Source organism: Meleagris gallopavo, chromosome 12 (genome assembly GCF_000146605.3).
Source record: "Meleagris gallopavo isolate NT-WF06-2002-E0010 breed Aviagen turkey brand Nicholas breeding stock chromosome 12, Turkey_5.1, whole genome shotgun sequence".
NCBI lineage: Eukaryota > Metazoa > Chordata > Aves > Galliformes > Phasianidae > Meleagris > Meleagris gallopavo.
This window is the reverse complement of record NC_015022.2, coordinates 3,123,098-3,136,964: the sequence shown is the minus strand read 5'-3', so window position 1 is coordinate 3,136,964 and position 13,867 is coordinate 3,123,098. Positions and strand designations below refer to the sequence as shown.

Genomic DNA, 13,867 nt, shown 5'->3' with positions numbered 1-13,867 from the left:
ATATATATATATATTTTAAAAAGCTAAAAATTCTGTGGAGAGGTGAGATTACATAGACCATGTGTTCTTTATACAGTCCTGCAGTATCCAACAGTGTCAGCAGGTCTGAGCTGCAGAAAATATCTTTGAATTTCTTTACAATGTAGCGAGAGTGATTGGACTACACTGAAACAGCTGAACAAGGTGTTCATGCAGTTTGTTTCTGCACTAGCAGATTAAAACTATGACAGTTTTTTGTAGCATTAGATACTTTTTTCAGAAACTGTCTTGTCTAACCCATATTTCCCTTCTCAATTCTCTTTCAGATAGCGGTTCTGTGGATGAAAAGGTTTAAAATTATGTATTTGTGATAGGGATCATGCATTTTGCTGATATGTGTTTGTGACTTAGCTGAGCTGTTTTGTTCCTTCATTTTAGTTGTGAAATTTGCATGGTTTTTTTTCCATCTTTTCACTCTTTTGTTTTCTTTTGAGTGTATTGCTTTATAAGCAGCATATCCATCACTGTTGTGCTTATTGTAGTTGTGAACATAAGGGTCTGCTACTGTCAAACATTACATCTGAGATTTTTGCCTCTAATTATCATCTATGTTGCATACACTGTAAGACATGAAGAGCAAGAATATTTGGGAAGTGATAGAAAATATTGCAGGTTCTCCCAATGTATATCATTTAATGTTGAGTGTGACTAAGATGTATTCAAAAGCAAGAGTTAAAATAGTTTTGGCCTGGAGCTGACCCTTCTAAACGTATTTTCACAGTAGATGTTAATGTTTGTCACAGTTAAATTTTGTCCAAGACTGAGAGCAACTGAGTAACTGTGATTTTCTGCTTTTCTTTAAAGGCTCGGATAGTAAGTGGAAGTTCCTTGGATACTTCCAAGCTATATGCAATCCAGGCATTTAGTGGGTGAGTACCATATGAATTTTATTTCTATCTGCAAAATAGTCTCATAACGTTACTGTAATTTTTTAAGGTTTGTTCTTATAAGAAGATTGTTTGTCTGTTTTAAGTTCTCTAAAGTCAAAATAAATTAATGAAATAATTCAATTGCAGGGATCTATTTGAGGACAAAGGTTTTTGCCTCTTTGCTTACAAAGCTGCTGATTAATTTTGTGTTCCCATTTTAGTAAATGGGCTCTAATGTAACAACATAGTCTAATGTTTGAAATTTGAATGGAAAAATGGAAAAAGCTCTTTCAGTGGCTGAAAGAGAGTGAATGTGACATGAACTTGCAAACTTTGGTTGTCTCCAGAAGGAGTTATCTTGAAGCCAGTCCAAGGGATTACTTCCTTCATATTTTGCACATCTTTTTATTATTTAATCTGGGGAGGGGAGGGGGGGAATGTGTGTGTGGGGGGGGGAGGGGGGAGGGTAACTTATTGGTAAAATTTATCTAAAAATTTATCTGATTTGTTTAACTATTTAAAAGAGATATTATGTTTATTGGTGTGCTGCTTGCTGTAGTTAGGTTATGTTACAAAGAGAACATGATGATATCACATTATATAATTTATTTTTTCATTTGAACATCTTAAAGACTTACTCAACAGAATTATACAACAGCATCTATATACTCTGATGTAATTCCACTTCGATTCCTATGGCCTTTTTTCTCCTAAAAGTTATTGATGGTATTTATTTGCTTAATATAATTTGCAAGATGCTGTGGTGAGTGGTATAGTAATGGTAACTTTTGTACTTATGAAAACTCACTCTGGGTCAGTGTTCATCTAATTCTTGCCATAGGATGTTTCATGGCTTTTAATAGAGATTGCAGTTATGACAGCAAATTGTGATGCTAAACTTTCAGTTTTATGTATGTCTGTATATCTAGTGGCTTCTTTGTTGAAGCATCACACAAGCAACTTGTGATATTTGTTACAACTTTTTTCATGTCAACAGAAGAAGGTATATCTTTTTCTTTTCTTTTTTTTTTTTTGTCTATCCCACATCACTTTTTTTTCACTTGTAGTAGGCCCCTCATTGGAGTAACTGAGGATATGAGGTACCACAAATAGTATTATACCTCACTAATGAGAAGCAGGAATCTTATATCTTCACTACAGTAAGCTGTGGCTTAGTTAAACTAAGACAAGTCATACTCCGAAGCATTAGTGTGCAGGCCTAGCAGAAATGTTTTAGTCTGAAAAAAAAAAAAAGGTGCTGCTCATTACTTTCAGCACTTGTTTCTGAGAAGTTTGGTGTGTAGGTCACAGCATATCTTTGAGAATTGGAAGAGAATGTTTACTACCAAAACCAGTTCAAATTAAGGGACCACAACTGAGAAACTGTCATTTCTAGATAATTTAATCGATGATGTTCAGTGCAGAATTGTTTGCTACGTCCAATGCTATAGTTCAAGAATGAGTAGAAATGGTGTTTTGTTTCCCTGCAAAAAAATCAGAGAACAAATAGTAATAACAAAGCTGTCCCTAGCTGTCTTGGATTTCTTTTCTGTGCTTTTTAATGTGTCAGTTTAATCACTGCATGTGATTGGACTTCCATTGCTTAAGTTGTTAGTTGTTTCTTAATATAACCAAAACCTTAATGAGAAAATGTTCTGTTTCATATGAATTTTCATTGTTTTTCTTCTGTAAGCCACTTTTAGTCGCTGTATTGCTTTTTATACATTTCTCCCTACGTGAGCTAACTTAATATGAATTAGCTCATTCTCTCATGTCACATGCAACCTACAAAAATAGTTTTTCTTGTTCTTTGTTGGTTTAAAGGTTTGACATCTAGTTATTGTGTAGATTAGGAATAGCGTTTCATGAGGAGACTCTGTCTGTGCAGATACTGACAATGAAACATTGATTTTATGGCTGCAGAAAGCTCTGTGACCATACAGTTTAGCTGTGCGTTCCATTTTCTATTGCCAGTTACTTAATTTATTCGGGCAACTGTAATTATGTTGTAGGAGCTAGAAAACTAATGTACAAGAGTGTATAGAATCTGTATTTTAAAGTGTGTTGCATATTTGTAAGCAAATGAAAGAACAAATATCCATCTTGTATGTAAGAAGACCTTCTGTCACTGACAGGGACCTTTTAGACATAAATTGTTTTTTTTTATTCACTCCGTTTCATTTGTAGGTGAAAAAGTTCAAACTATGAATCCTCTGAGGATAAAGTGTGTCAATTTCTTGTGTAGGCATCCTATAACCAGAGCATAGGACGCCTTCAAATGACTGGCAGTAGCTCAATACTAGATCATGTTCTTAGATTAAACTTTACATCTTTTTCTCATAAAATTTAGATTGAGCCTCTACTCCCTCAGTTTCCCCTGTTTCATCAGGCCCCCTGACAATGATGATACTATTTTCATTTAACTTCTCATTCAGGAGAAGAGTCTCTTTTAATTATACTTTCCATTCTATGTTCATCTTGTCACTGATTCGTTGCATAAAATGCAGATATTTTCCTTTCAAAATTGCCCTTCCCTAAGTTCAGGGTAGTTTCTTGAGTCTTTTAATAGTATTCAGATATGAAGTATGTATATGCAACTCTCTGACATTGCCAAATTTAAGTAATTACAAGAGTTGCAAAGAAACTGCAGAACCTGCTGATAGAATACATGTACTTCTGGTAGGTGCAGTGCTGTGCCAGTGCTGTTGGAGGAGATGGTGAAGTTCTTCTTAAACTAAAACATCTTTAATATTTTTAAGATGAAAATGGAATGATTGTTTGAAATAATTTTTAGAAATAATGAAGAATGAATACCTTCACCATTTTTAACTTTTATGGAAATATTTTCAACATTGTATAGATGCTCAAAAAGGAAATCAGATGTAGATATTTTTGCTTAGCTGAATTTGAGAAATCATAATGAAAAGATTAGCAGAGGGAGAAAAAATACAGAGTGGGGAGAAAAGCAAGTGACTTAAGGAGAAGTGGATTTGAATTATGGAAAATCTATGACTGACTAAGCATGAATTACACCACTCATGTCATAACAAAATCTACTTGTCCTATGTAACCATCAGTCTTGATTCTGTCACATTAACATTCTTACTGTTCCCTCAAAATCTGTGTCATCTGTTTCTTATTTTGGCAACATCATCAGCATTCTTAATTCAGACATAATTTTTTCTCCTGGGAAATACTATTATTCATTACTGAATTTCAAGCATTTTTTTCTATGCTATAGGCTAGTCCTTAGTGATCAGTAAAGGAAGTTCAGTAAAGGCCTTGGTTTTGCTCTATAACACAAAATTTGATTAGAATAAGAGATGGGAGTGAATTTACAGCCATTTCTTGTCCAAAGTAGCTTTTTCTAGCATGAGAATGAATAAAACTCATCATGTGTATAAAGCACTGACAAATAATAGAGCCCCAAGAATCTCATGTATGTTTAATTTTCACAACTTGAGGATGTTCTTTTAATTGTATCATGCTTCTGCTGAGATTTATAGACGTGTCTAGAAGGTGCATTTGGGGGAGATCTACCTTGATCTTTATGTTCGTAAGAGGAAAGAATTCTAAGATCAAAACTCATAAAGCAAAGACTTCTAATGTGACAATATAGAAGAAAATCATAAGCGGTCCATGAATCCCTTTTCCTTTCTTACAGAATGGTGGAGGTGCATCAGTAGGAGATATGGGAGAAACAGATTGTCTCCCAGATTTAGAGGATAAGAATTAGGATACTGCTTGGAACATTGTGATGTTTGTAAGGCTAAAATAGACTCTCCTATATGCTGGATAAGGTTTTTGTCCACTTAACTAATACACAGAAGGGATTACTATTTTTTGCACTTGTAACAAGAAGGAATTCTAGGAACATAAACGGGATGCTTTGAGAATTTTGACATGCCTAAAATTTGGGAATTCTTTGTGCAAAAAAAAAAAAAAAAAATTGTCACCTTATACAGTGCATTAGAAGAATAAGATGACAATCCAGAATAATGTATTTTTAAAAAAGAAATGTCCAAATTACTCAAATGGATATGAACTGGATATGAATTATACTCTTAGAAAAAATCAGCACTCCTTGTTTATCTGAAGAATTTCAGTAATAATTTGAAGTCATTAAAACTACTTCCTTCTACTTATCTTTTCAAGATTTTTTTTTTCGAATTTTACAGGCCAAGAATGATTTGTCTAGAATTACTCTGAGGTTCCAGTCTCTTTTAGCCTGTTTACTAGCCACTGTCAAATCTTGTTAAAGTCTTCCTCTTCATTTTCAAGATTTTGTTCTTATCCTGTCTTAGATATCATCTCTGTTGCTCTCTACTTGCATTTCACCCTTCATCTTAACTCTCAGATAAATCGTACTTTGTTTGTCAATCACACCCATTAGGAACTCTCAACATCCCAGATTCCAAATATTTTCAGTGCTCTTCAGAGTTACTGAATTCTCCTTATTTCTTGCTTATCTGTTCTGTGAAAGACTTTCTAAACCAGCATGTGGGGTAAAAATAGATTTTCTTCATTTTATTGGCAAAGCTTTAATTTGGATGCCACCAGATGTAGATGTGTGTGAAGTTAGGAAACAATTGTAGTTGGTTGGGTTTTGTTTGTATGTTTGTTTGCTTTTAGGTTTAGGTTTTGCATTGGTTTGCGGTTTTTTGGGTTTTGTGTTGCTTTTTTTCTTTCCCCATTGTGCAGAGAGAGGAAAGGAAAAAAGTTTACAATGTTTACTAGCCACTGCAGCTTTGAGGCTGCATTGCTCAAAATCTGCCAGCATCAGCTCATGTTATGTGACTAGAAGCATAACAGGAGGAAATAAGGTTAGAACTCCTTTACAAGCAACATTATTTTTTCCAATAGCTCGACTGTTTCAAGAAACTGTTTCAAATAACATGTAAAGGTGGTACCAAGGGACACGGTGTAGTGGGCAATTATTGGTGGTAGGTGGGTGGTTGTGTTAGATGATCTTAGAGGCCTTTTTCAACCTTAATGATTCTACGATTTAAGAGGACAAGGAATGTGTGCAGCAGTTTCTGTTTACCATCTCATTTCATTTCAGAAGCTCTTAAGAATGTACAGAGAATGAGAATTCTTTGTAAAAGTGATTTATAGCCTCGAATAAAATCAACCTCAGTGTCTGTGGGTTTTTCATTGCCTTCTTACACCTCTGATGGCCTTTTTATTAAGGCCGATATGTCTTAGAAGTAGCTAAATAATATAAATGGAGTTCGGTGATATAAATATACGTTTTCAGTATAAGGCAACCAGAACAACTTTGAGATGCTTATCGTTTTGTTGCATTTTGTTGTTGTTGTTTTGTTTTAAAAATAAAGAAATGGTGAGTACTTATTTAACAAGAATTTGCAAGGGAAATATAAGCGTACACCAAAATGAAGGAGAGTAGGCAAGAATCAAGAGATTATACATACAGAATTACTCCAGAAAATACTGCAGGGAGAGAAATAAGATGTAAGAAAACTAGAGGAACTCTTGAAAGACTATGCAATTTTTAGGTAATAATAATTAAAATACATAAGGAATAATAATAACAAAAAGAAAATCAACAGAGATTCTCTCTATTGGTTCTGCAGATGCATAGGTAAGAATTCTGCTTATCTTCCATGCGGACTTAGCACCTGTCTGACACATTATCTATGTAGGTCACACTGAAAGTAATGCCTCCTATTTATTTCCATGGAAACTACAACAGATACAAAGAAAATAATAACACTGTTTGATAGAGCAAATTCTTACCTACAAAACACTATTCTTTTACCAGTCACAACCGCTAGCTCATTTGCACAGACGAGTGATTAGGGTGCTCTTCATTTCATGGTGTGATGACAGCTGTGCATGGCTGTCAAGAACATAGCTTGTTTTTCACATTACCACCACTGATGAAATGCAGCACACACTGCCACGCCATGTTCACATCCAGTGTTTCATCTCCATAAACATTCAGCAAGTGTAAATGAATGTCAGTGAGTCCCAATTTTTTCCGCATGAAGGAATTCATTTCCACTCCTTTGCTTCCTCTGCACTTCCATGTAACACACCGCTCTGTCAGACTGTTCCTCGGCTGTCATCTGCCTCACAGCAACAAAGGGTGGGAAGGTTCAACCTCTACTGCCGTACCACCACCATCTGCCTCTGATGTCATGAGTCAACGTAACAAAATAAGAGACATTACTTTCAGAGCAACCCTTGAACATCTTCTGCTTAGTGACATATTTATTAAAAAATAATTAAAACACGTTTGGTATTGTACAGGCACTGTATGTCATATTTTTAACAATAGATCTTCTTTTTTCTAGTTTTTAATAGCCTGTTACTCTTTGTTTTAAACATTGCCCTTGCACTTTATGCATAATTTTTACTGGCTAGTGAGCATTTACTTAAAGATGGGTATTTTGTTCCCTCAAGGTGATATACATCTTTGCACAAGCAGACAATACCTTGCATGTTCCTGTATGTTCTCAGTGTTACTATTTATTATTTTTTTTTACTCAATTCCAGGGTCATAGATGAAAATTAGAATTACAGACTGCTTTTCTGGAATTTCAGACATAATGCTTCTTTTGGGTCAAAGTAAATAGCTTTAAAATCCCATAATCTTCTATGCTCCCTATGACTTTAGAAATTGTTATTTCTTCACTAAAATCATGAAATATTAAGCATATGCCTGGTTCTAACAAATGCTGGTTTCCAAGGAAATGAGTTTGCATTCATTTTCACTGTCAGTGAATTTCCACTTACCAACTGTTTGATCTTTATAATACATATTACTGTATCCCAGCTGAATCAAGATATTCAGATGAATGTCACTTAGAATAGAATTGCTTCGTATTATTTTCTGTATGGCTTATGGATATTAAAATAAAAAACTGAGAATTTCTATTTCTGAGAACTATTTAGTAAATATAAGGTGAATCAAAATGTTAAATCGAGATGATGTGTGATGTGGTTCCATCCTCCCAGTTCACCCAAAGCTGCTTCTTGACAATTAGATATATGAAGTATACTACAGAGGATACCATACAGAGATACAGGTTTCCAATTATAGAGATTCCAATAGTCTAGTAGCTGATCTCTCTGCTTATGTGTTCTGAAAGGAAAATACATTTGAGCAAATTCTCATTGACAAAAAAATGATATCTGTTTACATAAATATACATACATATCATCTGTCATCTTCTTACCAGACAGACCACTTACCAGTTACGCAACAGAAGGTATTACGTGTTTCACTACCAGGATGTGTATCTGTACAAAATTGCCAGTCTCAGAGAAAAAATCAGATTTTATTGGAAGATATTGTTGTTTTCATCAGAATTCATTTTAGGTGCTTTGATTATAGCTTTCCAGTCCCGTGTTTATCGGCAATAAAGAAGAAAGAATAATTTCACTTGAATGAACAGCGTGGACCTGATGAAAGCTGGCAGCATCAGACTTAAATGGGATATTGTTGTTGCTGCTGTGACTAAGTGAAAAGGATTTATTCTAATGTTTTAAAGTCATTCACGTGACTTACTTTAACCTCTATCACAATCTTATTGAAAGCTTGTATCTCTGGGGAAATTTTTTCTTCATAACCTAAGTACAGATAGGCATGATCTAATTTATTTGAAAATGTCATGTGACACCAAGAATAAGGCAGACCTAGTTCTTCCCAAAATCTTCCTCCAGAACTGAACTCTCCCTCAGTTAAGAATGTTTTTATGCTTTTCTCTATTCTTCATCCTCTTGTCTCTCGGGTGGCATTTTGAACTTCAGAATTCTCCAGCTTCCAATTTAGTTTAATTCAAATAATAATAGTAATAAAGAAAAAATATTATTTCCAAGTAGGAGAGCCTTGGGTTGGTAAGACTAGAATAATCAGTTTTTTTGTTGTCCTGTGTCTGGTGGATTTGAAGTGAAGCCAATTGATTGCATAGAAAGATAGCTTAACTGATGATTATTTGTGTGTGACCTGAATGCATTGCTGTGTTTTGAACAATACATAAGAGAGGGGAAATGATTCCATACTAAAGACTGTGAAGCAATAGCTCAGATAGAAGTTATTAATCCACTGCAAGGCATTTGGTAGGAAGGCAGCTGGTAATCATCCATTCCTTACTGCACTAGTGACCAATATTGTGACCTTCTAACACCAAAATATGACTGAAACGGTACAACTTCAGCCTTTGTTCCCTTATAAGGCAAATAGATATATTTTCTAATCACTAGGCTACTTTAAAACAAAAACTTAAGTTCCTGTGATGAACTATTACAAATACTAACAACAATTTAGAGCAGAACTCTTCTAAAAGAACATTCTGAATTCTCTTCTGGTTATAGGGTTCTCAACAAGGTGAGTGGCTGACAATTTTGTCAACTATTTGTTAGTGTTGGGGAAATTATTGATCTCTCTTTTGTAAAGACTGCTTGCTAAACATTAACGTTCATAAGAATTACCAGTTTCCAGCTATAGGAAGTAATCTAATTTTAACTATGCACACCGATACTGTATGCACAACTTAGGAATGTAACCATTTAAGCTCTAGATTTTTATTTTGTTTACATTTTCATCTCCTACAGATCTGGCCGTGGACTATATGGAATTGATAGTATGCCAGACCTTCGCAGAAAGAAATCTTTCCCCATTGTTCGAGATGTGGTAAGTGACTTCCGATAACATGAAAGTGTCCATTCTTTTTTCTCTTGTCTGGGTCTTACTTTTAATTACTGTTGTGCATGGTTCATGTCTGTCTACAATTGATTGTTTTTTTGGGAAGAACTATCTTGAGAGAATGGATTGAGAGTAGGAAAAGTCAATGTTACAGTTGTTATACTGTAGTCTGAGTACTGTATTCTGTAGTTGTTAGACTGTAGTCTGAGTATCTCACTGAATATTCAAGTAATTGTGGAGTCAGGCAACGTGCATGTTTTGAAATAATAACTAATTTTAATGTTGAACTAGCTTAAGTGAAGAAGCTGTTCTTGAGTGCTTGAGCTATTGACTGATTGATTTATTGTGATACTGAAAGAGGAAAAATATTCTTCTTAAAAAGTAAAACTGACTTCAATATGAATGTTTTAAAGACGTGTTTCCAGCGCAAGATGGGATATGTTATTTTAGCAGTCACTGTAGGCAGTAATGATCTAGGCAAATGCATTTCAGAAAGGAGAAAGGAATTGAAGTTACTTTAAGATTTATTTTCACTTATAGTATAAACAAAATTTAGGAATATCTCTCTGAGCTGAAGAACTTTAAGTGCCATTCACATTTCTCTTTTTGATTTTCTGAAGTACAGAATTCGTAATTCCATAAAATAAATATTTAGTTTCTGGCAGCAGCCAGCTCTCAAACCAGTTTGTCGTGGTAGAGAAATGAAGGAGAGTCAGCTAAAGTAAATTATAAATGTTTGTCTTCATCCTTTCCCAGGTTATCACTTAGTTTCTTCTCAGTCTCTCAGTTAATCTGCTGTGAGATTATGATACAATCTGCATCACAACAAGAAAGCATAGCAACAATCTTAGACTAGAATTCTTTCTGAAATCAATCAGAAGTTGAAATTAGTGGCATAGTAGAGCCTGTAGTCATTGAAACCATCTTTTTTACAGTGGCTACTCTACTGCAAGTTGTGTTACACAAGTGTAATCTATAGCTGCATTGGAATGCATTTATAAGTAATATCTTTATAAATAAATAAAGCACTTTGCTTTATTTTTAGTTGTTGGAAGTATTTACAGAAATTTTTCTCATTATGAGCTAAGGTATCAGAATCTTAAATATCCTTGTCTTTGAAAAACATAATCGAAAACATCAAAATCAAATTAAAAAATGGCATTGTGTAAAGATGGAATGAAACTTTCATTTGATTAATCTAATATGATCACAAGTATTGTTTACTGTTTTGGTGTTCAGTCATTCTAGGATAATTATTCCTGGAGAAATTCCATCTTGTAATTCTGACTGGAAGTAAGATCTGTAAAACTGCAACATTTTCTGGAATTCAATATTTATGAACATATAATTGCCTCTTAACAATGTGTTATCTAGCTGTATGTTATTCTAAAACAGCAACTTATAGTATATCTCAGTTTTGCTGCTGTAAATCTAAAATAAGTTTACCAAGTTATAAGAAACTTATTTCAGATCGAGGGTGAAATATTGAGATATTGTTTATATTTGAAAATACATGCATTACAAGCAAACTCCTTTTCAGCTTTGAGGTTTCATTAGTTTTATTTGAAAATAACTCATTTAATTTAGTAAATTAATTCTTGAGTCTTTCTAGGATCTGATACACTGTAAATGATCTTTTTAATGTTTATTTATATGACTATTTCAGAGACATAAAAATAATACTGCTTGAAATGAGTGCTAGTCTCTTCTGACAGTGAATGGAGTAGATATCATTTGATACTTTATAATAAATCAGACAAGTTATTAATGTTCTCTAATTTCTTTCCTATCATGTCTGGATTTTTCAGGCTATGGTAAGTGCTTTTATACTGATAAATACTCTAACATATTCATAATAGGTCTCAGGAATTTCATGCATGTCCTTCTTTATGCTGGCCATTTATTGCAAAATAGAGGACCTATTTTATGACCAAGCATTTAATCCCAAGTGAAATTATGGCTTATGTAGATGTCTTGTCCTCCACATCATATATGCTAAAATTAGTAGATAAAGTTCACATTTATCTATGTAATCCAAATATCCTTTCTGATAACGTAAGAAGATTGTTTGAAACCCAGTCATGTCCCCCTGGAACTGAAGGACCTTATTGAATAGCTGGAGGTTAGAAATGTTCCCTAACTTGTAATACTCTTGTTTCAATCAATTGGATTATTTTTCTCTCTTGTAAAATATATATTTCCCACCAGAGATAGACTCTTAGGTATTATGGCTTAATTTAGTCTGACAACTAATTAATGGCATATGGAAATATTTTTTTTCCATTGACTTTCGTATATGTAAAGGTCCCTCCTTTTTCTCCTATTCCCTTTACACTTCCTGTTCCTCTGCATAGTTTCCACGTTCTCAGCATGTTATCTGCGTTTTCAAAATAATGTACAATTTCTTAAGACAATATCTTTAGCTCCTTTTGTTCCCATAACTTCACATTTTGATAAATCCAATTTTCATTTAAAATGAACACTAAGAAAGATAAAGACCTAACATTCTATTGAAGAAGCAGTTCCAAATGAGATACTGCAGAATGGAAAATGACTCGCACTTAGACTTATGACTGCCTAAATTCCTGGTATTGCTGGGTTATGTTTTACTAAGTTATAACTGTTTGCCTACAATTTTCTGTATTTCTTAAATATTCATAAAATAATTTTGTGACAGTTCCTTAATATTGTTGATTTACATGTTCCATGATGTTCTTTTGTGCCTTATAATGATTTGAAAACATTTTTTAAAAATCATAACAGCAGCAGCCTTGCTAGCAGAGATTAAAAGTTCATTGTTAATTATAACCATGTAGGTGTGGTCTTCTGGCCAGTTGTGGACAAGGTTAGCTAGCCCTGTTCATCTGTCTCACTGTGTTTAGTCTTTGCTTCTGTCAATGTAAGGGGGGTAAGTAGTTTTGAACAGTACCTTTTTTCCCCCAAAAAAACCACACACGCACCAGCACTGTGTCTGCCTTTCCAAATAATGGAATCTAGATCTTTAGGGAAATGAACTTCCTCTACTTGCTAAACAGAAACAGTTATGAAATAGTGCAGCTTTTAAATGTTGAAAATGGAGTTTTCTGACACTCTCCTCCACTGGATAGCTTTTGCATTACATTAAAAAAAAATAAAAAGAAAAGCAGTATTTGTGCTTTCATTATCAAATATTTTGTTGTAAGTATGTTGATTCTTGGTGCAAATGATCTATAGATTCTGTTGAAGAAAAAGCTCATGAAGGAAAAGACAAGCAGCAAAATTAAAATCAATTTCAAAAAACAGAGGAATGAGTTTTGCATGGCACAACCTACATTTGTGAATAGCTGAAGAATATTAGCTTGCCTTCTTCTTCCTCCCTGTTAGTTTAGCTTCTCAAAACACAGCTTTCATCTATTTAGTTGAGACAGGTGGCTCTTTTTTCACCCACACAATTTTCATTTAACACTTAATTGTAGCTTTAGTCTAATCCTCTTGTGGTAATAGTTACAATTTTCAATGAATTTTGTAGAATGATTTCTAGTTATATTAATTTATTTATTTAATCTGCTAAGGCAAATTTAGAGGTAATACATAAGATAGTGTAGTTACAAGTTTTTAGGAGGCGTAAAATTCGTGAGCACAAAGGGGAGCGTAAGCTATTTTGAATTCTGTAGCAGGGATTTGTAAGAACGTGAAAATTAAATAGATTATGTTCTCTTTTATAACCACCTGATTGTTTTGGGTTATTTGATCATGGGTTTTTTTCCTTTATATATTTCTGGCAATATTCTCATGATGAAATAGTACCTACATAGACAGTTTTTACTCTGTTAAACTCAAATTATCATATAATGATAGACATGAGACATGGTATCTGAACCAATTTGATGGGGTTAGCAACTGTAAACTGCTGGACCAGTGTTATCTCCTTTTAAAGGAGAGTAGTGTTTCTCACCCTGTTCTTCTGATATTCTGGCAATTTGGACCTCTTCCCTGGAAGTTTGAAATGAGTAGGTACAGGAACTTTTAATCCTTGCTTGTATTTGGGGGAGGGAATATGGTGAAATATATATTTTGGTACACTCAGTATCTGTCACCTTATTTCCCATAAATTAATCTGGCTGCATCTTTCCATCCCTCTTTGGAAAATAGTCTCTTCTTCTTTCATCCCATCCTTAAGAAAAGTCATCTAGCTATCTCAGTTTTGTACTTTTAGCTGTTGATTTATCACCATCTAAAGCATTTGAGAACAGAAACATTTTGTGTGCTTTCTCTTAAAGATGTATTTAATTCTGACAGAGATGCATAA

The 13,867-nt window shown here is 33.9% G+C and overlaps 1 protein-coding gene across 1 annotated transcript in view; it reads left to right on the top strand.

Annotated features, from left to right (window-relative positions):
* The window catches only part of LOC104912810 (protein unc-13 homolog C), a 44,055-nt gene that overhangs the window by 14,585 nt on the left and 15,603 nt on the right, over nucleotides 1-13,867 (top strand). The window contains exons 2-4 of the mRNA XM_010717364.2: nucleotides 306-328; nucleotides 844-908; nucleotides 9,489-9,567. Of these exons, the coding sequence (XP_010715666.1) occupies nucleotides 306-328; nucleotides 844-908; nucleotides 9,489-9,567 (167 nt within the window). The remainder of the gene's footprint in view (nucleotides 1-305; nucleotides 329-843; nucleotides 909-9,488; nucleotides 9,568-13,867) is intronic.